At 31.9% G+C, this 26370-nt stretch overlaps 1 protein-coding gene across 6 annotated transcripts in view; it reads right to left on the reverse strand.

The window, feature by feature from the left end:
• LOC139498732 (myosin-IIIb-like) overlaps window positions 1-26370 on the reverse strand; it is a 43451-nt gene that overhangs the window by 11367 nt on the left and 5714 nt on the right. For all 6 annotated transcript variants that reach the window (XM_071287262.1, XM_071287265.1, XM_071287260.1 and 3 more), the window contains exons 3-24: window positions 23116-23181; window positions 20527-20665; window positions 19312-19400; window positions 18870-18984; window positions 18025-18175; window positions 16693-16810; window positions 16079-16196; window positions 15587-15658; window positions 14424-14559; window positions 12384-12609; window positions 11672-11836; window positions 10728-10873; window positions 10451-10564; window positions 8999-9065; window positions 8045-8250; window positions 7529-7643; window positions 6497-6748; window positions 5772-5857; window positions 4375-4516; window positions 3031-3188; window positions 2410-2482; window positions 1455-1613 (exon numbers count right to left, since the gene is read on the reverse strand). In XM_071287262.1, coding sequence (XP_071143363.1) covers window positions 1455-1613; window positions 2410-2482; window positions 3031-3188; window positions 4375-4516; window positions 5772-5857; window positions 6497-6748; window positions 7529-7643; window positions 8045-8250; window positions 8999-9065; window positions 10451-10564; window positions 10728-10873; window positions 11672-11836; window positions 12384-12609; window positions 14424-14559; window positions 15587-15658; window positions 16079-16196; window positions 16693-16810; window positions 18025-18175; window positions 18870-18984; window positions 19312-19400; window positions 20527-20665; window positions 23116-23181 — 2913 coding nt within the window. The remainder of the gene's footprint in view (window positions 1-1454; window positions 1614-2409; window positions 2483-3030; window positions 3189-4374; window positions 4517-5771; window positions 5858-6496; window positions 6749-7528; window positions 7644-8044; window positions 8251-8998; window positions 9066-10450; window positions 10565-10727; window positions 10874-11671; window positions 11837-12383; window positions 12610-14423; window positions 14560-15586; window positions 15659-16078; window positions 16197-16692; window positions 16811-18024; window positions 18176-18869; window positions 18985-19311; window positions 19401-20526; window positions 20666-23115; window positions 23182-26370) is intronic.

Raw genomic sequence — 26370 nt, forward strand, 5'->3', positions numbered from 1 at the left:
TAAAAGAATAGAGTTGAGATAAACAGCGTGACTCCAATCTTATAGGTTGGACAGATAAAAAGACCAACAATTAATCAATCATTACCTCTTCTTACTACAGGCAAAATTGAACATCATCTCAGTATCTGATCGAAATACGAGTGATTCCTGCATTCTGTAACTTTTAGACTTCCCTGTTTCAGAATCTAATGCATTCTGGGTAATATTTCAAAAAAAGTCCTGAACAATAGACACTCTACAAATGATATGAGGTAAATATGATTTTGGGGTAAGAACAATAAAATTACCCAGAGTCCTTAAGATTCTGAAACAGCCAATTTAAGCCATGCAAAGCTTAAAAAATACTCAACAGAATAAAACTGTTACATAACAATAATCTTGTGGTCTTTATTATTTACGTGTCTGTGCCTGTATGAATAAAACTGTCTATGTTAAGAAATTTAATCGTATAACTAATTTAGGCAATATAGGAAACGTGTACTGACATAAGTAGTCTCTAAACACATTAGCTCCAAATGAAGCTTTCGTTAGTAGAAGCCATATTAACTATGTGTATCAGTGAGAAAAATGTAAAAGCATAAAAATATAGTATATATACCAATACACATAATTAACAGCGCCTGGTGGTGTTTTATAGCCTGACCGGTTTCGGTCCGAAAAGGACCTTCATCAGAGGCAGAATGATGGATTAATGTTTGCACCCTATTTATATAGATATGGTAACCGGCGGTTGAGTTAATCGGCGGTTGAGTTTAACCGGCGGTTGAGTTTAACCGGCGGTTGAGTTTAACCGGCGGTTGAGTTAACCGGCGGTTGAGTTAACCGGTGGTTGAGTTATCCGGCAGTTCAGATTTAACTGGCGGTTTGTTTAACCGGCGGTTGAGTTAACCAGTGGTTTAGATTTAACCGGCGGTTCAGAGTGAACCGGCGGATCAAAGTTATCCAGTGGATAAATATGTATCTTGTTGATATCTAAAAAGGTTCAATTATCCTTTCAGTGGGATTTTCCATGGTTACAGTTATCTATATTTAGCTAATGTACATGTTACAGTAAACTTTCTTTACATGTTACGGTAAACTTTTATACGGTAATCATGTGACCTGATACTATAACCATATTTGGGCTTTAGCATTGGGTAAAGGGTGTTTTAATAATTTAAGAAGTACATGGTAATCATTTAGTCTTGATCTTTGGCTTATGATACACCTAAATATCAAGTCTTGGAATAGTATGTCATGGTAGTATAACTAATTTATCCTTGGACATGTAGAAAATCTGACTCTTTGGAACATGATCTTAACTTTAAGCTTTATGCATACAGGCCCTGTAATTTAACCTGTTAAAAACCATTAAATTACAGCTGCTAGGTATTACCATTACAAAGCACAAAGAAAAGGAAGAAGTTTCACCATACTCACCCACAGAAAAAATTTCAAGTATGATTTTTATTTACCTTAATAAATTCATCATCTGGTATTTTGCCTTCTTTCTCTATCACTTCCTCTGAGAAACAGTAATTCTGTGGTTGTTTAAAGTCTTTGACGATACAGTTATTTTTACCAATCCTCCTTGCTAGTATCCCTCCATCCTCCTCCTTTCTTAGAATTATTCCCTGTGATAAAATGACAAAAATTACTGAATTTAAAAGCAAGTGTTCTATTTGAATTGAAATTAAAAAAAAAAATTGACACAACCATTAAAGTTTACTGCTTTCTTTATCACAGGAGTTGTCAAATATGTATAACTATGGGTTTCCTTAGTTACATCACGGAGGCTAAATTGTAGTTCTTTCAGGTTTCGCATACAATATTAACTGTTTTTCCCCAAACTATTCAGTTTTCCCCTTATTCTTATATTTCTTTATATATATAATGCATCTATTATGCCTCTTGGATAAAATTGTTGACTGGTGAAAATAAATGTTGATTTCTTTAAATTCACAAATTAGTGCATAGATATGTATTTTTTATTGCAATTTCAGGAAAATGTGCATTCAGTTTGATGTATCGAATATCAGAATATGAGTTTTTATTCTTGTGATACTCACCCAGTGCTATTATTCGCACAAATAAAAACCTTGCCTGAATAATTTCTTAATTGACAGTATTTACTTGTATGAAAAATATAAATGAAAAATCAAAATCTTCCAGACACATTACTTACACACTTCTGATTGATATACTGTAGAAACAATAATTTTCGTGGGATTAAAATTTCATGGTTTTGTCTTTATATAAGACTTCATGGGAATTTAATTTCATGGTTTCCAGTAAATGGAAGTGATATTGTACATGTTGTATATAGGTTAAATTTTCGTGGGTTTTTAATTCCGTGGATATATTCTTTTCACCAAATAAAAGAAATTAAATCCTCCACGAAAATTTCTGCTTTTACAGTAACTTTATTACCTTTCCTATATAACTCCTAATTTCTTCTGTTCTTGCATCTCTATCAGGATTTCTAAAAGCACCAAGTCCAATTCTGTAACAAATATATACAAAACTTTTAAAACCAACTTCATTCCAATGTGAACCAATTGTCAGCCTTTATTATCATGCAGATCCATAATTCATACAGGTATATTGTTCCAGGTGCTTGCTTCTTTATAATTGCTCTTGCCAAATGAAATCAAATAGACAAACACTGTACATGTATAACTTCAGGGCTGCCAAGTCTCACATATTTACATGCTGGTTTGGCAACATTTTTCCTTGATTTATTGTGTTTTCTCTTTAATCTTTACTATTTTGGTCAAATGTCACAAATTTCCTTCTTGAAAAATTGGCAGAACTGGAACTTTTAGTTAAGATGTATATATTTTTTAACCTTTATCCTCCAAATTTTATTTAAGCTGTGTGCCAATAAACAGCAAGGCTAATTATCATGATTATGAAAGATGGAGAACAAATATAAATATATTGTCTAGCGTGTCCTTTATGTCCTATTGCCCACTATTCTGTTCCCCCATTCAGACCCACATGGTCAGTAAGAAGTTGATCATCTTTAAACACACTTATAAACAAACTTACTTTTCACCTTCAAAACTCTCATAGGTGCCATCAATCATAACATCCCTGTCCACAATGTAGAATTTGGCTACAGGTTTGGCATATTCCATGTAGACTATCTTACACCAAGCATCGTGGGGAATCTCTTTCCATTTAGCCAATATCTGCCTCATCTGGTTCTAAAATAGCATATTTTGAGACTCATTTGATACTTGCTTTTCTAAAAATTGACTGATTAATTTGATTGATTGATTGATTGATTGATTGATTCGTGTTTTAAGTCACTTTCAACAATATTGTGCTATTTCGTGGTGGTCAGTTTTTATTGGTGGAGGAGGAAGCCAGAGTGCCCAGAGAGAACCAACAAACTTCTGCAGAAAAACTAACAATCCTGGTCAATTAAGATTGTAGTCATGTGCACCTGCTCTGTGAGGGACTCAAACTCACAACCTCAGTGTTGACTGGCTAGTGATATAGTAATAGGACAACTTAGACCACTTGGTCACTGAGGTTTTCATACAATTGAAGGTAAGATCAGCAAGGGAATTCAAATTTTTTAGTATGGGTCATAATGTCCCTGTCTATCCTTCAATATCCGTTTTTAATTGAATTTGGTTAGGATTAACTTATTATTTCAGAATAGGGTAAAGCAACAATGACTATATTTCAGAATAGGGTAAAGCCACAATGACTATGGATGCAAAGTAATGTCAAAAAGTAACATCATATAGCATCGAAGCACCTTGTTCAATAAAAATGTCAGAAAAATTTTATGTGAAAGGAACTGTCTCTCCCAGCTTTAACAATATGGAAATGATTGGGTTCAATGTGACAAATGCAAATTATTTGAGTGACAATTCTAAACAGCAGAATCTTACTTTCGTTAAGAAATCCAGGGTATGGAGAAAAAGATTTAATTTTTATAAAACTGATAGTTGACATTTTCGAATAATTAGGTATTACTCATGAGGATTCATTATTATTTGTTGGATACCAATTTTCATTAATTAGTGGGTACAGTACAGGTGAGCCATAAAGTGAAATGTTCCAACTAATAACAATTTTCTATATAAGCTGGGCTGCGTTCAGTATCGTAGCTGCTACCTAGTGCAATGTAGATTTTGACTATTGAATGTGGAGCTATAGACTAGCTGTTACATAGATATTGATAGCAGCTACATAGCCGTTACGTAGCTGCTACGATATTGAACTCAACCCTGGTATGCAGACTTCACCCAAACCACGAAATGTCAGTTTTCTAAAAACCAAGAAAGTAATGGTACTTAGGAAAATAAAAAAATCCAGAGTAGCAATAATGTAATGAACTCAGATCTAATTCTGATCCTTATTTTACAGATAATTTACCTGATATAAATATTCCTTGTTGGATATATCTTGTTGGATAACTGGGGAGTAGACATTTTTTTCTCTGCTCAAACCTCCCTGTGACATTGATTGTCTATTCAAACCTCTAGATGATTCGTTATAATAGTCAGGTTCTGATCTCCTGGAAAAAATAAATATTTAATAAAACATATGGCTTAATGTGGTACCTAAAACATTGACTAAAATTAATTTGGCTCGTGTAATTTTCATAAAATTTTGACAAAATATTTCCTAATTGACTCTTTTACAAAAATCTAAAATTTTCAAAAAACTTGAACCACACACTTTCTCACATAAATTTCATTGGACATATCACAGTTTGACAAACACTAGTTTTTATCATTGAAAAGCTTAATATTTCCTTAACAAATACGTTTAGACGATTTTTACAGAGTCATCTCCCTGTAGTGAGTTAGGTACTCTCACGGAATAGAAGTTCCTTCATAATATAAATTCCAAAAGGAAAAATATTCTGGAATATCATTTCCACAGGAATAAATATTAAAGTAGATGTTCCTAACAGAATAAATGGTGTAGAATATTTGTTCCAACAGGAATAAATCTTATGACAAGGTTTATAACAAAGTTTCCACTGGAACTTCTGTGTTAAGCGGAACAAATATACATTGACAGTACCACCTTAAACTGAAATAGTTAATGAACATATCTACTTATACATGCATCAACTAACATGGAAATAATCAATACATTGCAATCATGCTAATGTTCTGACCCTCTTTTGGTTAACATTAGAGTATAGAACAACACATTTGAACTGTTATTTTCAGATTATCTCTTAAAAACTTTCCCATTGTGATTTCCCACAGGAAGATTAAAGAAAAATATCTCTGCAAAACTTTCTCATTTAGATTTGCCAAAGGGAGATAAATGAAAGATATATCTCTAGAAAACTTTCCCATTGTGATTTGTCGAAGGGAGATAACAGAAAAATCTATCTCTACAAAACTTTCCCACTGTGATTTGCCAAAGGGAGATAAACGAAAAATCTCTCTCTACAAAACTTTCCCACTGTGATATGCCAAAGAGAGATAACAGAAAAATCTCTCTCTACAAAACTTTCCTATTGTAATTTGCCAAAGGGAGATGTTTCACTTTGAAGTTGAAAAATTGATATCTTTGTTAAATATGTCATTTAGAGAACTTTAAACAAACCCACTCATTTTGTGTCTGTACCATATGCCAGGGTATCTGGACCGTGTTAGTCATTGTTTGTATAACTTTTATAATTCTGAGCAATTGGTTGTTGGTGTATGATCTGTTGTCCTGCCCAGCATGTTGATGATTTTATCCTTTTCATGTGTTATTCAAAAAATATTTTTTTTAATGTCGTAACTTAAGGTAGCTTAAATTTTTACCTAAAAGATGGTTCTTCATAGTCAGGAAAATCTTCAATCTCCTCAGATTGTTGTCTGTTTGGTCTCCTAATATGTCTCTCCTCTATCTATAAAAAAGATGTGGTATGATTACCAATGAGACAATGAACAAAGCCTATAGCCCATAGTCAGTTATAAAAGGCCCTGAAAAGGCAAATGTAAAATAAATTAAACGAGAAAACTTATAGCGACCTAATTTATGTGCAAAAAAGTAAAGAAAAAAATGCAACACATCAACAATCGTCAACCACTGAATTACAGGCTCCTGACTTGGGACAGGCACATACATGCAGAATGTGGTGGGGTTTAACACTAGTTTAAATAAATAACATTTTAAAAATTAATCACTCTATAAAAAAGATTAGTACTCTCCCATTGTGGCATCATCTTGAAATTATAAGTTATTTGAAAGCTCAAGAATGATTGTGCTTTTCTAAATAAAATGTTAACCTACTCTTAAGATTTCATCAAATATAGGCATCTACACAGTATCGGTATTTCTAATTGTTAAAGGCCATTGTGTTGCCTACAATTGCTTACATCCTCTTCATTTAAACTTTGGTGGATGGTTGTCTCATTGTTAATCATACCACATCTTATATCTATATAGTTTTTTTTTCTCTAAATATCTCTTTCAAAAAACTTTGTTTAAGATATGGATAGGTGGAGGATTAACACTGTGTTGGATATTCCCAGTTAACCCTTACCAATTTTTGAAACTTATGGTGATCATGGTCATTTGAAGAAAGCATCATATGATAAACTCTATCACAGTCTCTGTTTAACGATATACTGAATTCAGCCAGGTCTTGATGCTGGTGCTGTTGAATCTGTTTCAACCGTCGACAGAATTTTCTGGCAAAATGTCCCCGCACACATTTTTGGACAGTTATAATGTCTTTGTATATAGTTTCCAAACACAAGTCTAACTGTTCAGTATGGAAATATTTAAGAAATACCTGAAATAAAATGTAAATCATTTCATAATTCAAGTTTTATATGGTATAACTGATTAGATAGAACAAATAATATGTTGGTGGAAACCTTATGTTGAAGATGCAAAAAAATACGGTCAGTCATGCACAAATATTATCTTATATGTCCAAATGCATTTTTGTCTGACTGTTAAACTTTTGAAATGAGTTTGTTTTTACCATAATTTTAAACAAGAATGCATATGATGTAAGCTTTGGCTTAAGTTATATAAACAAACAACTTCTCATAACTCAAAGTATCAGAAAAAAGAAAGTCTGTGTGTGACAAGTTCTAAAAGTCCACATTTATAATTTTATTTATATTACATGTATAATAAAGCATCAGACTTATATTTTTACATCATATTATTTGGAGTCTTCCATGCTCTTCAGCTTGGTACTTTAAAAAAAACTTTTAGCCTTTTTTTAAATTTTGTAGTCTAGTGTCACTTTCAATCTTTTATCTGCATGAATGAGTGTATTTATAACCAGTAAAAAGTAAAATCACAAAAATACTGAACTTAGAGGAAAATCAATTCGGAAAGTCCATAATCACATGGCAAAATCAAATAACAAAACGCATTAAAAACGAATGGACAAGAACTGTCATATTCCTGACTTGGTACAGGCATTTTAAAATGTAGAAAATGGTGGATTAAACCTGGTTTTATAGCGCTAACCCTCTCACTTTGATGACAGTCTCACCAAACTCCGTTATATTTACATTGATGAGTTAACTACAGTAAGAGTGTATATTTCTATTACCCGTGATTTTCCAATTTCACAACCCTTTAATCCAGCATACTTTAGTATATGTTGGCAAACCCTTGGACCAATTTCATTTTCGTCAATCCGTCTTAAAAAAGCAATCACTGAATATCTGAAAATAAAAGAATATTGTGAGAACTAGATGAAAAAAACCACAATAATTTTATGTTCAGACTATGACTAATTTTACTATTATTTTGATGAACACACATCATTAGAAAAATTCTTCTCAAAATTTATACCTAGAATTAAAATAGAAAAGGATCAAGTCAATATTTCTTAAATATAATAGTTAATTTTTTTCTTTTGTTTTCTAAGAATTTAAGAAATATCTCCCTTTTTCAATTGATTGTTATATCACATTTGATAACCTTACTTATGTAACATCTTTAAAAGTCCTTCTTCAATAGTGATATTAATTAAACTTGATTTTTGAAATTCATGAATTTTGAAATTATCTCCCTTTTCCAATTTGAAAATAACAATCTTGTATTCCTATTTTAACAGACATACCTGTGTATAAAGTCTTCAAAAGGCATCCTAGTTGGATATCCCAGTTTCCGTATCCTTGTAGTCTCCACTACTCCAGTACTTATTAACTGACTCAGTACAATTTTATCATCAAATTGGTGTGGATTTTGATTAGAATTTGGTTTTATACACCTAATGAAGTGTGGCTCTCCTTTGGCCATCTTTTTCATCAGCTTGGCTAAGGAATTCTATAAAAAAAAAATGCATAATTGTCCATATAATCTTGTAAGAGATAAAAAGATAAATTAAAATTTTCCCTTTTAAAATAAGTTTTTACCATTGTGACAATGGAGTTAGAGTTTGTATCAAATAACTCATTGTTTTACTTTTATTGTACAGAATATTACTGAATATTGAAATTCAAACTTTTTTAATTTCTAATATATAAAACAGGAAAACTCATTTGCCTAAATTTTAGTACATGAATATTATTGTTTACATTTATACTTTTTCAAAAGGATACCCATGCTTTTTGCAGGGTCACTGCATTAAAAACCATTTGTGTTTATTTTTTAAAGTAGTTAAATATGTTAGAATACAACCAAAACATTTACGTAAAATACATAGAGTTAATTCCCCAAGTGTTGTGTACCAGTCCAACCCCTTTAACAAAACAAATAATGGTACAAAATATGTTCATTTATTAGTTTTAATATATTTATTTATAGTGGACTGGAAAACAAGTTATTGCAACTTATATGAATCCCTTTCCACTTTGTAGGTATTAGTGCTGCCTTGTAGCGGCATTTGTCTTCTCTTTTTCCGAAATCTACAAGGGTGTCTTTTACGTACAAGAGATATGGTTCTCTCTTAACATGGGTCAGCCATTTATCGTCCACTTTGGACGGACTATCATCGTTTCTCATGTTCATTTTTTATTCACTGCACAAATCTGGGTAAGGTATTACAAAGTTTAACACCAATTGACTTACTTACCCTGAAATAGGCACTGGCAGTAGATACTGGGGGAGTATTGCTATCCACATGTTGACTGTCTTTTAATCTACAATACAAAACAATATCTATAATATATAGCATACATTTCTTCATTTAAATATTACCTCGGATGTCTACAAATAGGGGTAATTTTGCCTTTCCATTTAAAGTTTTGATAATCCATCTATTTAAAATTGTATTAAAAAAATAACAGTTTGAACTAATTTTTCCTAATAAGACCACTAGTATATATTTGATTGCATTTGGTAAAAGGAATTAACTAATAAGCGATGGATAAAAACTGTTAATCATGTTCACACGATGCTTGAAACCAAACTTTAGGAACCTCTAATTGTCAATCCTACATTCCATCGTCGGTGTCATCGTCGGCATCCACAAATATTCACTCTGTGGATAAAGTTTTTGAAATTTTAATAACTTTCTTAAACCATACTGGATTTCAACCAAACTTGGACAGAAGCTTGTTTATGATCATAAGATAGTATCCAGAAGTAAATTTTGTGAAAATAAAATTCCATTTTTCTGTATTTTACTTATAAATGGACTTAGTTTTTCTGCGGGAAAACATTACATTCACTCTGGGGTTAAAGTTTTTAAAATTTTAATAACTTTCTTAAACAATCTTTGGTTTGTACCAAACTTGGACAGAAGCTTGCGTATGATCATTAGATAGTATCCAGAAGTAAATTTTGTAAAACGATAAATCCATTTTTTCCGTATTTTTCTTTAAATGGACTTAGATTTTCTGCCAGGAAACAACACATTCACTCTGTGGTTAAATTTTTAAGAACTTTCTTATACTATTTTTAATTTGTACCAAACTTGGACAGAAGCTTGTTTATGATCAAAAGCTATTATCTAGAAGGAAATTTTGTAAATATCTTGTACCTGTGTATCTGTATTTTACTTATAAATGGACTTAGTTTTTCTTCCAGTTAACATTACATTCATATAGTTAAAGTTTTTAAAACATTTATTAGATTCATAAGCTATCCTGGATTTTTTCCAACTTAAACAGAAACTTCTTACAATCAAAAGATAGTATCAAGCGGAATATTTTTATTGATTTTTTCCCTCATTTTTGTTGAGCCTGCAATTTACAGCAAAAGTAGGTGAGACACTGGGTTCCGTAGAACCCTTACAAACTTTTTATATATTGTTGGAGAAAATGTGATGAAAATTGTATACATAGCCATTCTGTGTAATAATAACACTCAAATGACAAAAATAGCCTACACATCAACACACCTTAAAGACAAACATATTTGAATGAACTGCATATATAGATAGACATGAGAAATATAGGGAACTATATTACAGTGTGTATACATTTTGCAGATTTAGTCGATAGGGAGGCGGGTGCCTAAGGAAAGATTAAGAAGAAGTTCAAATCTTTCCAAAAATCTGTAAATACTAGAAACCATAATTTACCTTCTCTGTAAATCTCTGCCTGCACGTCTAGACAAAGTTTCTTCTCCAGCCAAAGCAGGTCTGTTTGGCATCTGCCATTCTGGGACAGACCACTGGTTTCTGTGTAAAGTATCTCTGGAAAAAAATGCAAAAAATGCAAATGTCAAATACAAAAGATTTTTTTAAAATCCTACAAAATAATTGAAAGTTCAAACAAGTGTTATATCTCAATTTTATGGTATAATCTCAAAACAGACAGGGCCTAACAAAATACTATAAAACAAGATAGTCTACTCACCCCTTTTTTAAGGTTCCTGCCTCTGACAATTGTGTTGTGAAGAGGTCTGTAATGAGTCTGTTTTGGCTATTTTCCATTAGACTTTGGAAGTTTGTACCCAGTGTTTCTCTATTCTTCTCTATAAATCCTTCAGCTCTGTACACCACCTGTGTAAATTAAACCAAAACTTCAGTTAGATTTGAAAAAAAGGCTTTTGTACACTAGTATTTTTTTTATTGGGCAAGGGCTGGGAGGAACTAAATCAAGATAAACAGTTGTATGAGAGGTGAGATCCAAATTAATTTGTAGAATGCAAATTCTCATTATATTTTTTTACTTAATTTACATAGATGCAAGGCAAAAGTATGTATTCACATTTTATCCCTTTATATCTTTTTATCAATATAACTAAGATTTGTTTCAATATATCTTTTGTCATTTAAAGTGTGTCCATAGGACATGGATGTTTCCCCTGCTTGCATATAACATTATAAAGGGACAATGAACGCATCTAAGAACAGTAAAAGTGACGCTACCCAAATTCTTACTGTATCTGTGATTTGTGGTATTTAGCATTGTATATAATTTTCATAACATTTGGTTCCAGCAAACTTAAGTTAGAGAACAAAACAAATCTTGAGACATACAGACATTCATTAATCTCTTTTCAGCTATTTTAGAGGAGTTTTGCAAAACTCTATAATTACCACATATTGTAATATTGAAGTTTAAGTAAATTTGATTATCTCCCTTTAAACATGTTTTGGGCGGCGATGATATATTTTAATGCACATTGCTGGAATCTATATATATATAGATACTACCACTGCAGCCAGTGTGATACAACATTTATCCACTCGAAACATGTAAATTTTCAAATTTAAAACTCATGGCTCGCTGAATAATATTTTAATTCAAGTATTAATAATTAGTTATAAATGTTAACTTCAGAATAAACTCCATACCTGTCCAGCAAAGTGAAGTATTGTGAAGACTGGATCTCGAGACTTTGACTTTTTGTAATAGCTGTTCTTCACAAAGTTTCTGTTTAATTTTTCTACAAAACTGATATCCATAGAGGTGGACAGACGACAGTCATCCTCCAGCATGGCAAATAATCCTACAGGTCTCTGAAAAACAAAGAAGTATTATGGATCTAAATATCATCACTGGAAAGTCATTTCTGTAATAACAAACAATGTTTGTTTATTAACAACACGTACAAGGGAAGAAACTTTTTACAAATATAAACCTTTTTTTCTCCAATTGGTGGATGCCTTTATAGAGGTTACAACTAATAATTATGTCAGTTCTTTTTGCATGTTGTTTGCTTGCATGAAAAAAAACATGTTATCTAAGATAATAAGCATATTATTGCAACTAATTGTCTTCTAAACAATCCCTATTTTTTTTTATATTATTCTAAATGTTTTGGCATGTACAAAAAAATTTACTCAGTAAAGTTATTCAGCCAAATTAATTGAAGTATTCAAATTGATTATCTCCCTTTTAAGATATCGGACAAGAACTACCGGTGTATGCAAATCCTAGGGTAGTGTTTGAAAAAAGTCTAAACAAAAGTATACTGAAAAATGACAATAATTTTTATAAATACTTGATGATCCAAAATGTCATGTGAATAAAAAAAAAACATACTCTGAACGCAATTGTGTATACCTGTAAAAATAGATCTAATATTTCCTTGTTATTGGTGAATTTGATTTTTGGTGGTTTGATTCCCTCCTCTTCATACGCCATCATCTCTGCAGTGAACACAGCTTGGTTAAAATAATTCTGTATCTGCTCATTGGCTACATTTATACACAACTGTTCAAAACTGTTGACTGGAAAATTTTCAAACCCAGCCATATCAAGGATACTTATTACTCCCACAGGGTATCTCCTAAAATGTACAAGAAGTAAAATATAACAGCAGTCAAATCAAGTTATAAAAACAAATTTCTTAGATAATGTTTTTCTTCATTTTAACTCATTTGAATTATGAAACCCTATTAGCAACCAGTAGAAAGAAACACATAGCTGCCAACCATCGTGTTTTGGGCGGAAGTCTCCCGTGCAAATGAAGAAATTCTAGAAATCTCTCACTTGACTGTCCACTCCTGATGTAACAAGTGAAACTGCGAGCTACTGCTCACTGATGATACCCCCGCCGCAAGTGGATAATATTAATAGTGTAAAAATATGCAAGTGTTCGGTAAACAGGAAGTTGTCGAGTGATGAATCTGAAAACGCATCACACGGTATAGCTGACTTATAAAAATCCTGAAACCAAATTTCAAAAATCCTTGTATTGTAGTTCCTGAGAAAAATGTGACGAAAATTTTCAACTTGGCTATCATGTGTAAAATCATACAAGTGTTCGGTAAACAGGAAGTTGTCGAGTGATGAATCTGAAAACGCATCACACGGTATAGCTGACTTATATAAATCCTGAAACCAAATTTCAGAAATCCTTGTATTGTAGTTCCTGAGAAAAATGTGACGAAAATTTTCAACTTGGCTATCATGTGTAAAATCATACAAGTGTTCGGTAAACAGGAAGTTGTCGAGTGATGAATCTGAAAACGCATCACACGGTATAGCTGACTTATATAAATCCTGAAACCAAATTTCAGAAATCCTTGTATTGTAGTTCCTGAGAAAAATGTGACGAAAATTTTCAACTTGGCTATCATGTGTAAAATCATACAAGTGTTCGGTAAACAGGAAGTTGTCGAGTGAGGAATCTGAAAACGCATCACACGGTATAGCTGACTTATATAAATCCTGAAACCAAATTTCAGAAATCCTTGTATTGTAGTTCCTGAGAAAAATGTGACGAAAATTTTCAACTTGGCTATCATGTGTAAAATCAGACAAGTGTTCGGTAAACAGGAAGTTGTCAAGTGATGAATCTGAAAACGCATCACACGGTATGGCTGACATATATAAATGTTGATACCAAATTACAGAAAGGGTGGATGTGTAGTTCCTGAGAAAAATGTGACGAAAGTTTCATGGGACGGACTGACTGACGGACGGACTGACGGACTGACGGACTGACGGACTGATGGACGGACTGATGGACGGACTGACGGACGGACAGACAGAGGTAAAACAGTATACCCCCCCTTTTTTAAAGCGGGGGTATAATAAGTCTAAGACTTTAAAACATTGAGATATGCACTTGGTTTCCTACTATAAAATTGAGAATGGAAATGGGGAATGTGTCAAAGAGACAACAACCCGACCATAGAAAAAAAAACCAGCAGAAGGTCACCAACAGGTCTTCAATGTAGAGAGAAATTCCCGCAACCAGAGTCGTCCTTCAACTGGCCCCTAAATAAATATATACTAGTTCAGTGATAATGAACGCCATACTAATTTCCAAATTGTACACAAGAAACTAAAATTAAAATAATACAAGACTAACAAATGTTGACTTCACTTATAAGCCTCCTTAAAGGGATTTTCATAATGTGATTACATGGCCATTTTTATAGTGTTTGAATACCATACAAAATAATATTACATAATTATTTGAGTATTTGATAATTTAGGACTGTATTTTTGTTTATTTGTTTATCTTGTTTGAAAGATTAATTAATGATCATGTCATTATATTGGCAAAAAATTGTGATTATGTGATAACTTGGACACTGCCATGAGGGGCCTTGATATACAACTTGGTTAAATTTCTGACTATTTTGACCTTACGTATCATATTCTACATGTAACATGAGGTTAATCTGTTGTATCATCCAACTGAATAATCGACTGTAGATTGTCTTAGCTAAGGCATCCCTTCCATCATTAGCTTCAGGAACAGACTTAAACTTTACTATTCTTTCTCCTACAAAGGGACACAACTCAATTATAATCTGTAACTTTCCTTTTCTTTCTCTTACAAAGGGACACAACTCAATATACAATCTGTAACTACTATTTTTTCTCCTTCAAAGGGACACAACTCAATATACAAACTGTAACTTTACTATTCTTTCTCATACAAAGGGACACAACTCAATATATAATCTGTAAACTAGAAGATAGTGTCTAAAAGATGACAGAATAAATAAGAAGATGTGCAAATGACACAACTGTCTATCCAAGTCACAATGTATAAAAAGTTAACAAGTATAGGTCAATGAATGGATATTTTCTTCCTTAATGTGACCTGATTTCACACTAAATTATTTGAATTGTTACAAATAGCTTATTTTTACTAGAGTATATGTATAATCTGATAGGTGTGGAATACAGTCTTAGATGGATATGCTAAGTTTTTTCATGGTTTAAGTTCATATTGTTCAGTAAGGTCTTAGTTTACAGTATTGTTTGTTATTTACATATGCAGAATAGTTTGGAATTTTGTTTTGTTGTTTTGGTAGTCTCAGAATTATAGTATGTAAAATAAATTCAGAGTTTTAAAGGTTAATAGACCTTCCAAATGTAATAGAAAGCAGCAATAAGGTGGTTACGACCAAAAACCTTGACTAAAATTAATTTGGCTTGTTCAATCTAAAATAAATTTTGACGAAATATTTAATTTCACCCTCTGTCAAAATTTAAAAAAAACTTGAACCACACACTTTATCAGAAAAGTTACATTGGTTACATAGCAGTTTGATAAACACTAATTTTGATCATTGAGAAGCTTAATATGCCCTCAACAACAAAAAATAATTAAAATGTTTAGCTGATTTAACAGAGTTATCTCCCTGTAGTGTTAGGTGCCACTTTAATTTAAAAAATCTTTTAACAGTGTATCTGTCTGAAGAATTAAACTACCAGGGTTGCAATTATTCTGCTGTAAAGGTAAACAACCCAAATTGTAAAAAAGCCTCCTTATTTATAAAACAAAAGGATCAAAACCTTACCTCTTACCCATGCAGTATTAGCCAACAACTTTGTTACTAGATCTTCTGGTTGTAATGACAGTAATACTGAAGCTATAAAGAAAAGAAAGATATAATTAAATGTTTATAACATTACAAGAATAATACAAATTGACACCAGATGTAGTCTTAAGGAATCCCAATTCAAACATTGCCTAGTTTGGGGCCGTGGTTCCACACTTTATCTAAATCATGGCCTTGCATCTGGTCACTGAAATGTGAACCTTAGTGAATTGTTATTCGGATGGAGAGTTGTCTCAATTTGGCACTCACACCACATCTTCCTATATCTACTTAGAATCTTGAATTCACAACTATATATACCACAACCATAAAATTATGTTCAATTCAGTATACTGCCCTCTACTACATTTTGGTAAAGAAAATGAGCAGTCTTAAAAATTACCAGACAATATCTAGTCTTCAAATATATTACTTTTGTGGTTCTTAACCCTATCTGAGATCTATACTAACCTGCATCAATCTCATTTTCATTAAGTATAATAACTTGTCCTGACTCTGGTTCCTGGACGAACTCTATGTTACACAGGTGTAGGATACCAGACATAATGGCTAAAATCAAATCTACATCCTGGAATAAAAAAATATTGTTTAAATTACCAAATAATGGCTCTTTAATAAGTAAAGATCTATTATAATCATCTTCCTTTTCAATCATTAAATGTTTAAATCTTACTATACAGTATGGGTTTTGCTTATTTTTGAAGGCTTAAGTTGACCTATATTTTTTTTAGTTTTTAAATTCTATGTCATTTTGTTCTCTGGTGTCAAGTTTATTTATTTCTAAAATATTTTTAATAAATTATTTCTAAACTTCCCTGCTGATTGACAGTTCTAAAAGAGCTTGAAACTTTAATAGTGCAGGGATACAGGCATGCCATCTATCTAGCTGTTAAAAGATGTCATAATGGCTTCACTCACATTGACAATTTTTCCAGTGAAAGACATGATTCGAGAAATAGCCTATTGGCATTTTTATTTTTATTAAGAAAGTGAAATATAAATGAAGGCACATGTTTTATAAGCATACTCTAAAGATACAAAATTTATAAGTCCATTCTTCTTACCTGTTCTGAAAATCCAACAGCTTTCATTGTATGTTTGATATCAACCATCATTTCATGATATCTTTGGTAGTCTTCATTACTGGTAAATACTGGAGTACCATCGCCAGGGTCAACTAACCTGTTAATATTTAGGTTCAATTTGATGTTAATATGACATTTAAAAAAAAGGAGTAGGTTCAGTAAGACCTCTTTTTGGCCCCAAAATATAGCAGTTTTACAAAATTGTTAAAATGTAAACTTCTAGTTATTTTTTGGAAGGTATAATGCATCTGCTACATAAATATGGGTTGTTTTTGGCATTACAATGCACATATATCGGGTACTTGCATCATTAAGTCATGCTAAATTACTGAAATCTTCACAATTTCAGCATTTTAGTGAAATTTTAGACGATTTTCGTCTTAAATGAAAGTGGCCGCATTCGTGTTCATTCTTGATATTGAAATCCAAGTTGTGTTTAATGATAATACATAACATATATAAAGGTCGAGGATGAACACGGATGCGGCCACTTTCATTTTTGACAAAAACCATCTGAAAATTGACATTTTTTGGCATATTTGATAGATTTTTCATATTTAAGCTAAAATCGGAGCGTTTTAAATGAGTGAATCAGTTAAAATCTTTCACAAAAAATAATTGAATCAATTGAAATAGACATTTGAATGTTTAAAAAGTGTCCAAAATCCTTCGTCCGATGAACTTGAAATTTGAGGCCAAAACCGGCACTTACCGGACCTACTCCATTCTATAGTAACAGTACATAAGAGTAAAAACACTGAAATTCTCACCCTTCTTTACTAACCATTGATATCATGTTGATAGTCGTAAATATAAAGCTATAAAACTATCCCATCAATTTAACATGATCCAGGAAAATGAGGTAAAGGTCGGATGAACCAAACTCAAAATTTCATACATGTATACCTTACAATCATTCCATACACCAAATGTGCTTTGAATATAGTTGACCTATTACACATTGAATCACTGAACCATGAAAATGACGCCAAGGTCAGATGAACTCTGCCAGACAGACATGTACACCATACAATTATTCCATGTTTTAAATATAGATGACCTTTTGTATATAGTATCTAAGAAACAAACTCAATCAGGAAAACTTATGATTGACCAATGAACCATAAACATTAGGTCATGGTCAGTTGATAATTGCCAGACAGACATATACACCTTTGTTTATTCCATACACCAAATAAAGTGAACCTATTGCTGACACCTTATCACTATTAAATTGAATCTGGATATGTAAAATTACACAACTCTTTCAGTTGGAGCTATTTCAGGCCCTGCGTAATCATTATTTTGTACCTGTATGACTCTGGTCTGTCTGCTAAGAAATATCTTTTCCTTTCATATTTATTCAATCCTGCTACCATACAGTAAAAAATATGGAAAGTTCTCTCTCTGTCTGAAGTATGGACCAATCGGCTTTTCTCTAACATATGTTCTGTCACTTTTGCTGGAAGTCAAATATTCAACATATTTAATAATGATAAAAAAAAATTGCACTAAAATTACTGGACTAAAACAAACATGACAAACTGATCCAATAAATTGTGTAAAATATTGATAGCTAGAGCTAGAATATCTCTCATGTATAGCCCTGCCACTCTATGAGTTCCTGTCCCAAGTCAGGAATCTGTGACTCAGTTGTTTTCATTGGTTCATTTCTGTCATAATTGTTTATTGTCACTTGTTTTATCATAAACGAAGCAGAAAGTTTATCTTAGTCAATCTATTTCACATTTTTTTTTATCTAAGAGTCTTTTAAAGCTGACCTATATACAGTATGGGTTCCTCTCTATGATGAAGGCTAAATATGGTGGCCTATATTTGCTTATCATGCTTATATCCACTTCTTTTTAATTCTGGTAAATAGTATCGCTGTTTACTATATATATGTCTATCTTAACCATGAATTATAATAGCCCTTTTTAGTAACTCTTACCCAGATTGTAACAAAATAAAAACTTTGCTTTCATCATAGCATAGAATACAATAGAAAATTTTATTTTAAGTCGTGGTTACATGAACATTACAAACAAACAGAGCTTTATGTCAACATCATAATGTAGCAGACCCCATACCTCAAATACATGAAGCAGGCACAATACCATGACAACAACAAGACTGTTAATAAAACGTTCACCTACCTCCTACGACTACACCAGTGTTCAGAAATTGTATTTCTATCAGTTTACCAAAGCGACTTGAGTTATCATTCATCACTGTGTGTGCATTACCAAAAGCTTCAAGAAGTGGATTCACCTGCAAAATTTATGTTTTTATGTCATGTATGTAGTTAATTAATCCTTCAAAAATGGTACAAGTATAAATATTAATACTGTAGATTCATTTCTATAGTTCCATGGTGTGGAAATGCTATGCACGACTTGCACCTCTTGTACATTTGTCAGGGGCTCTGTTTAGACAAAAGTTTTTGTTTAATGATTTTACAGCTCAAGGATTATTCAATAAAAACAAAAATCTATATATCTATTATTTCTCACATAAGGCATTTTGATTAGGTGAGAGTCGGTGAAATTATACTAATTTGTGGATAAAAAACTTTTTTAAAATAGAATTTTTCTTTACCTCTTTTATTTGTTCTACTAAGTTTGACGATGCTGACTTTGAGATTCTGACAAGCTGAGCCACAACCATCTTGGTAGATTCTGTTTTACCTATATAAAAAAAATAAGTTTATTATTACATACCATGAGAATTGTTTTAAGTCTAAATTTTTTATGTGATCTAGACCATTTAAATATCTCTATTTACAGTAAATTCACATAATTTTATGATGATTTTTTTTAGTATTGTAAAAATTGTGTATGACATGTTTTGCAAAAAAAAATAATAATTTCAAAATTCATTAGTATTATTTGTATGAAGAATCTTCTGAAATTGTAACTTAATCAAATTTGTTTTTCTGTTCATAATCATATAATAATGTTCAACCAATACAACAACTATATAAATAGATGTTTCCAGAAATTTCAGAATTTATAGTATTCCTGCAGTGTCTTTTTTTCTCTTTTAATACAACATATAAATGGTATTCCACACCATTCCAGTTGTCAATAAGATCAATTGGAACTTATGATAGTTAATATTAGTTTATAGTTTATGTGGCATATATGTATTTGTAGTTAAGATTAAGTTTGGAATTTAAAAGATTTTTTCTTATATTTTTTGGTTTACGCCCAAATAAACAGTAAAATTATCTTATTTATGATTCAAATGAATATTTGGTGACTATATTATTTAATTTAATAATGCACGCAATTGAAAATGAATATTTTTAACGTCGCTGCCATCTTGTTTGCATTGGTTACAAAATGTAGTTTGGTCAACGTCATCTATCTAAAATAAATAAAGTCAAGAGCCTCTACCGGAAGTACTCTCAACAAATCATATAAACATATTCTCTAATATATATGCAAATCATACAGTCAAGATTTTTATGAAAATAGCACACAAGTTTTTATTTGTGTTCGAAGTAATTTTCTTGAATTTTATGACAACATGTATGAGGAGACTGCCCAAACATGTGAAAATCAAGAAAGATAGTTACATGAACTTATAAGAAGCTACTCTTACATGTACATGATGTATATGACTAAGAGACCACAAAAGAGTAGCCAAATCTATCCAAGGTCATATTTCATTTTAAGGAAGTTGGAACTATATTATTTCTAAATATATCAACAAAGAAAAAAGAACTAATAAACTTTAAGGTAGCAATGTCATAAATCTTATGTCTAAAAGTAACACAAAGTCATGACCTTGCACAAGCTAATTAATTACCTGCCCCTGATTCTCCACTAACTAACATACATTGACTCACACCAGATTTCATCAAACATTTGTACGCCTTTGTTGCCAGGGCATATATATGTGGTGGCATATCACTAAGTAACTTGAGGTTTCCATAATCTTGCCCAATCTACAAAACAAAAAGTTCCTTAAAGATACCATCTCTAATTCAGATGATAGTTTTGTGGATAATTTAAAAAAAAATGTTAACACATTGATATAACTCAAACCAAAACAAATCAGACTAAAATGCACTCTGAACCTTTGCAACTTTCAGCACTAGCAAGGAAAAAGAATAAAGTACCAGATATGTTGACAAAGTCAAAGGTGTCGCCATAGCGTTTTTATTTCTGCCATTCATTCTGTATCAATATTACTCCCAGCGGGGGAGTTTGTAAATCAGTGGTTTCTTTCCGTCATGTTTGTTTTTTTATTGGTGGTTTCATAATAAAACAAACCATTAGATTTTCTCCTTTGTATTATTTAACCATACATCTTGTTTAAACCTTAAAGCTTATTTATGATATTTTTTTGTTTTTGCTCATCCTTAAGGGCCGCCTTAGGGTTGTGCAGTCAATAGTTGCTTACATCCACAACATATGGTCTCGAATTGTTATTTGTTTCTTTGGCAATCAAACTTAACCCTTTTATGTTTCTGAGGCTCAGGGTAAAATGAGGGGTGGGGTGGGGTGGGGGTATGAAGGGGTCCTTATCTGAAATCCCTGCCTTTAAAACATGAAATCCAAAGGTTTAAAGAAATTTTAAATCCCAACCTCACGAAATTGGAAAAAAGAATTCTCAGATCCCGAAAGGATCAATCAGGAATCCCGAGCTTAAAAACACCCATGCCTTGAGTCCCGATAAAGGTCCATCCCATCTCTAAATGCTACAGTAGCCTCAGAGTCTTTTTAAATAAACAGGCATGATTTGTATGACTGCACTTTTACTGTAAATTCCCAGTTCAAATAAAGCGCCATGATTAATAAAATTTTGTTGTGTATTAAAAGTTGCAAGCTAGATTGTTCCTCTAATAGGCAGATCCAGGGGGACCTGAGGGGGCCTGGGGGGGGGCCCCTTTTGTGGGAAAATTTTTTTGTTGATTATATAGGGAATCATTGAAGCATGACTGGAGCGGGCCCCCCCTTAGGAAAAGTTCTGGATCCGCCACTGCTTCTGGCATTGAACATACTGAAGTTGAGCAGTATTTTGACCTAAGCTCATTAATTTTTAGGCTCTCAAATGTGTTTTTTTTTCATTTTTGAAGATTATTTCTGAAAACTATTGTCATGTAATGTTTCCATGTATTTGTTACCATGGTTACGGTTACCAGTAACAGAAAGTTATCAAATATGTTATTTTAAATGTTCAACAGAATTTCTTATTTTTTCAGATGTTCTCATTTTAGTTATTGACCTCGCAGTCTGTATGTATATATGGAAAATTCTATAAGTTCCTTGGTATAACCTCAATGACTTATTTCTCTATAAATTTTTTATCAGATCATAGAAATCCAAAAAGGGAAAGTTTTATGATCATGTGATAAAATCGATGAAATTGACAGTTATCAAGCTAAAATCAATAGTCAAAATATATTGAGGTAATCTCAGGTAAATTCTTCACCTGAACAGGTGCCTACAGGTGTTTGTGGACTTTTAAAGTATGTTTACACAAACTTTATCAATCTTATCATACCAAGGTGTATATATATATAATACCACTGGATCTGTGTATTGTTTCAAGTCAATCTTATCATGCTTAAGTCAATGTAAATAGTCATTAAACTGATAAAAAGATCATCATAAAAACTGGTGATGGAAAATAATATGACTGTCATACGGCAATGTGGAATGCCAAGTTTTTAATATGTTGATTGTTTCATATGTGCTGTAGGAAAGCCCCCCCCCCTCTTTTTTCATTTTTTTTTTATGTAATTATAAATTGTTTTTTAAGTTAATATTCTGGGATATTTGATATTATACCCAATTATTTAGTATCAATGCTCATGCTCTTTTCCATCAGATATTACAATGAGGGGGGATAGGACCTTTATTGGGACTCCGGGATCGGGTGTTTTTAAGCTCGGGATTTCGGGATTTACCCCTTCGGGATCCGGGAATTCTTTTTTCCAAATTACGGGATCCGGGATTTAACTTTATTTAAATTCGGGACCTCGGGATTTCATGTTTTTAAGCCCGGGATTTCGGGATCAGGACCCCTCCTACCCCCCCTCTACAATAACAGTATTTTATAATTTTTGACCTTCTATAATATATACATGATACATGTATATAGCTACAACTGTCAACGTATATTTGTTCCACCTAACAGAAGTTCCAATAGAAACTTTGTTATAAACATTGTCATAATATCTATTCCTGTTGGAACAAATATTCTATACCATCTATCCTGTTAGAAACAAATACTGTAATATTTACTCCTGTGGAAAAAATAATTTTTTTCCAGAATATATTTTCCTTTTAGAACTTATATTATGAAGGAACTTCTATTCCGTGACAGTACATTATAAAAATTTACCCTCGACTATGATAGAGGGTCAAATTTATAAAACATTTATCTTACCTGATCTCCATAAATGTTCAATGGAGCATATGGGTTCACAGATACCAAAATATCTCCAATATATGTCTGGAATAAAAAGATGATTTTACAATTTTACATTGTCAATAAGCATGATAAGTTCAAATTAATCAGTCTCTATTTTGGCAAAAAATCAAGAAATGTTTATATGAAACATTGTACTTGAACGATCTTGAACATGTTGAATATCAAACAGTATCTGTTACCATGGTTACTGGTACTTGATTAATTGCAATTTATCACTATGGGTGCTTCACATGGATCAGGATCTGGTTACCCTACTGCAGCACCTCAGATCTCCCCCTTTTTGTGGTTTCAAGTTGCTTTAAGTCTTTAGTTTTCTATGTTGTATATTCACAGGTTACTGTTGATTGCCTTTTTTTGGTCGTTTTCATGGTTTGCCTGTCAGTTTAATTTCGATGTGAGTGTTAAAGTTTTTTTGGTACATTTCACGTTTCTTTAAAACTTGTTTTTAACTTGTTAAGTTAATTAGTTTCATCATAGTTTTATACAAAATATACAGAATTGCTAGGTATAACATGTATAAATGCAGTGGCTTTTACACATCCAAGTGATTACTCATGCACACAATAATGCATGACATGATTCAAGTAAAATGTATGCACCTGATGCATTTAGTATATCAGAAAATTAAAAACTTGATCTTCATTAAAAAGTGTTTACTTATATTTCATTGGTTGCAATGAATTACATTGAATTCCAAGTGAAATAAAAACTGATAATTTGGCATTGTCAATTAACACATTGATAATGTTGGATCAAACCAAATTGGGAATGCAAGGAACAAAATAAAGTTCTTAATATGTCTTCTATTTTAATTTTTAAAAAGCCATTTGCAAATGCAATAAAAAGAAATAAATATCAAAAATATTCAAATATCACAAAATATTCAACCGTGACAGAACAACACTGATAATTAAATCATGGCAGTCATGCGCTACATGCATTTATGAAATAATTCGTTGCTTGGTCACATGGTCACTCCTTCAATATTTTTCTCTATTTGAATTATTTAATAATTTTTTCAACCAAGCAACAAAATAAACAAATGCCTTAATTTTGTTTGATACTGTCCACTCAGTTACACTGTTAAAATCACCTATTTCTGTGTAGATTGTGAACATCTATTGTCCCATACAATACATGATACAATACATTGGTTTATACCTAAAGGGGGCATCTCACAGTTTTTTTCTAACTTTAAAAATTTATTTTTACGATTGTTGCAGATTCAGCAGAAAATAATTGGAGATAATAACCCTGCTCAGATTCCTGACCTAAATAATAGTAACAGGTCACTGATGAAGCATGGTTTAAAAAGGGAAATTGAACTTGGGAAAACACACATTTGGTTGATAGGTTACAATTTAAATGATAAAGGATACCTTTTCCTTTAAAATTTGAAAGATAATTATTCAGGTAACATTGAAAAGAAATTATAGTCATAGCATGTCATTAGAACCTATTCAAGTACATTTTGTAAGGAAGTTACTGATACTTTGCATAAAACACAGCCTAATTATTAAACCTTCATTAACATGTTTAAGAACCATCCAACTGTACTATATCATGTATATCAAAATAAATATGTACCAAAACAAATAAGACAACTTTTGTTTGCATAAAACAGACTATGAAACAAAACTCTTTTTGGCTATGCCTTTTGAAAATTTCCAAAAACATATGTACTAAATTTCGTCTGCAATCCGATTATTGTGTAATCATCATGAACAATGCCATTTTAGCCAAAAGGTCCAGATGAAACTTAATTTTAATGTCATTATTCACTAAATTTCATACAAATTTGTAAAAAAGCCAAGTGTAAAACATTTTTCAATTTTTCAAATGTTTTTTGTTCATTGTGAAACTGCCACCCTTTTTTTTACCAACAAAAAAAGTGTTTTTCTAAACGTGGCACTATTTTCAACATTTCAGACAATTACACTCATCCTTTTCCTCGAACAATAGACTAATGATAACCCTGATATCAACAGGAAATTGTCCTTGACTACAGTCAACATAGTCAAAGAGACTATAATATTCAATGTTTGACCCCATAATGTTTTAACTGATATGATCAAAAGATTATTGTTTTACTTTCAGTGTATATCAAACATTTCGAACATTCGTTAATTTTAATTGCAGCTGTTACATAACATGCATCAGATATTGACTTTTGAGTATGCTATTTCTTTGTTGCAGTCACATATAGCCAGGTAGATATCTTGCAAGTCTCTGTTGTAGGGGGAAGATAACTAGAACAGAGGGGTTTTTATGACGTGTTCAGGGGGCTCAGGCCCCCTTTTGGAGCTTTATATAATATAGTTGTATAGACTTTTTACTACTACATGTCTTACACGAAACATTGCTTTGCTAAGGGACTCCCTTTTTTTAAAATCATGGATCCACACCTGTTGGAAAAGAGGGGAGTAAAATTAGGGATATGCGGGAAAAGTTTTTCAGCATGCCTGAGATACATTGATAGATTTCCATTATCTGAATTCAAAAACATTTAATTAATACCAATGATTTCTAAACCTTGAGATTGTCTTGAATAAAAAGAAGTATAAAAAGCCAACTAATCTTCACAGTGAACGATCAACTAAAAAGTTTTAGTGTCGTGATCTTTTTACCGATTTCACGAAACAGGGTGAATAACGAACCCTTTTTCACAAAATAAAAATGGCAAAAAACATGTTGTTTAGCATTTCATAATTTTACAACTTATATTTTTTTTTAGTAAAACATTATTTGTAAAAGTCTCTGCACTTAAAAAGTGACAATTAAAGCAGTGGTGAATCCAGAAATTGAAACCCCCCTTTTTCTTTGGACAATCAGTGCATTTGAATAGGGATCGACATATAGTTGGAACCTCCCTTTCTCCTTGGTTGGGACACACACCCCTTTTAAAAAAAAGGTTGCATCTGCATCTGCAAAGGACCGATACTTTAAGATTTGGGCATCTCTGTGTATAAAAATGTATAAATCTAAAACAAGTCATGATAATTTGAGTATATATATATCATGTATATCATATATATAGTTGGGTTAATTTTTTAAATATTTAAATACTTTAAAATTCTTTGGACATTATCATGATTATTGGAGTGCAATCAGGCATGTCAGGTACATGCAATCTGAGACTCATTAACACTAAATTATGTGTTATAGTCTCAGATTTAATCATTTGATATTTTTAAAAAATCAGTTCACATC

This window comes from Mytilus edulis, chromosome 12, assembly GCF_963676685.1.
Source record: "Mytilus edulis chromosome 12, xbMytEdul2.2, whole genome shotgun sequence".
Lineage (NCBI taxonomy): Eukaryota > Metazoa > Mollusca > Bivalvia > Mytilida > Mytilidae > Mytilus > Mytilus edulis.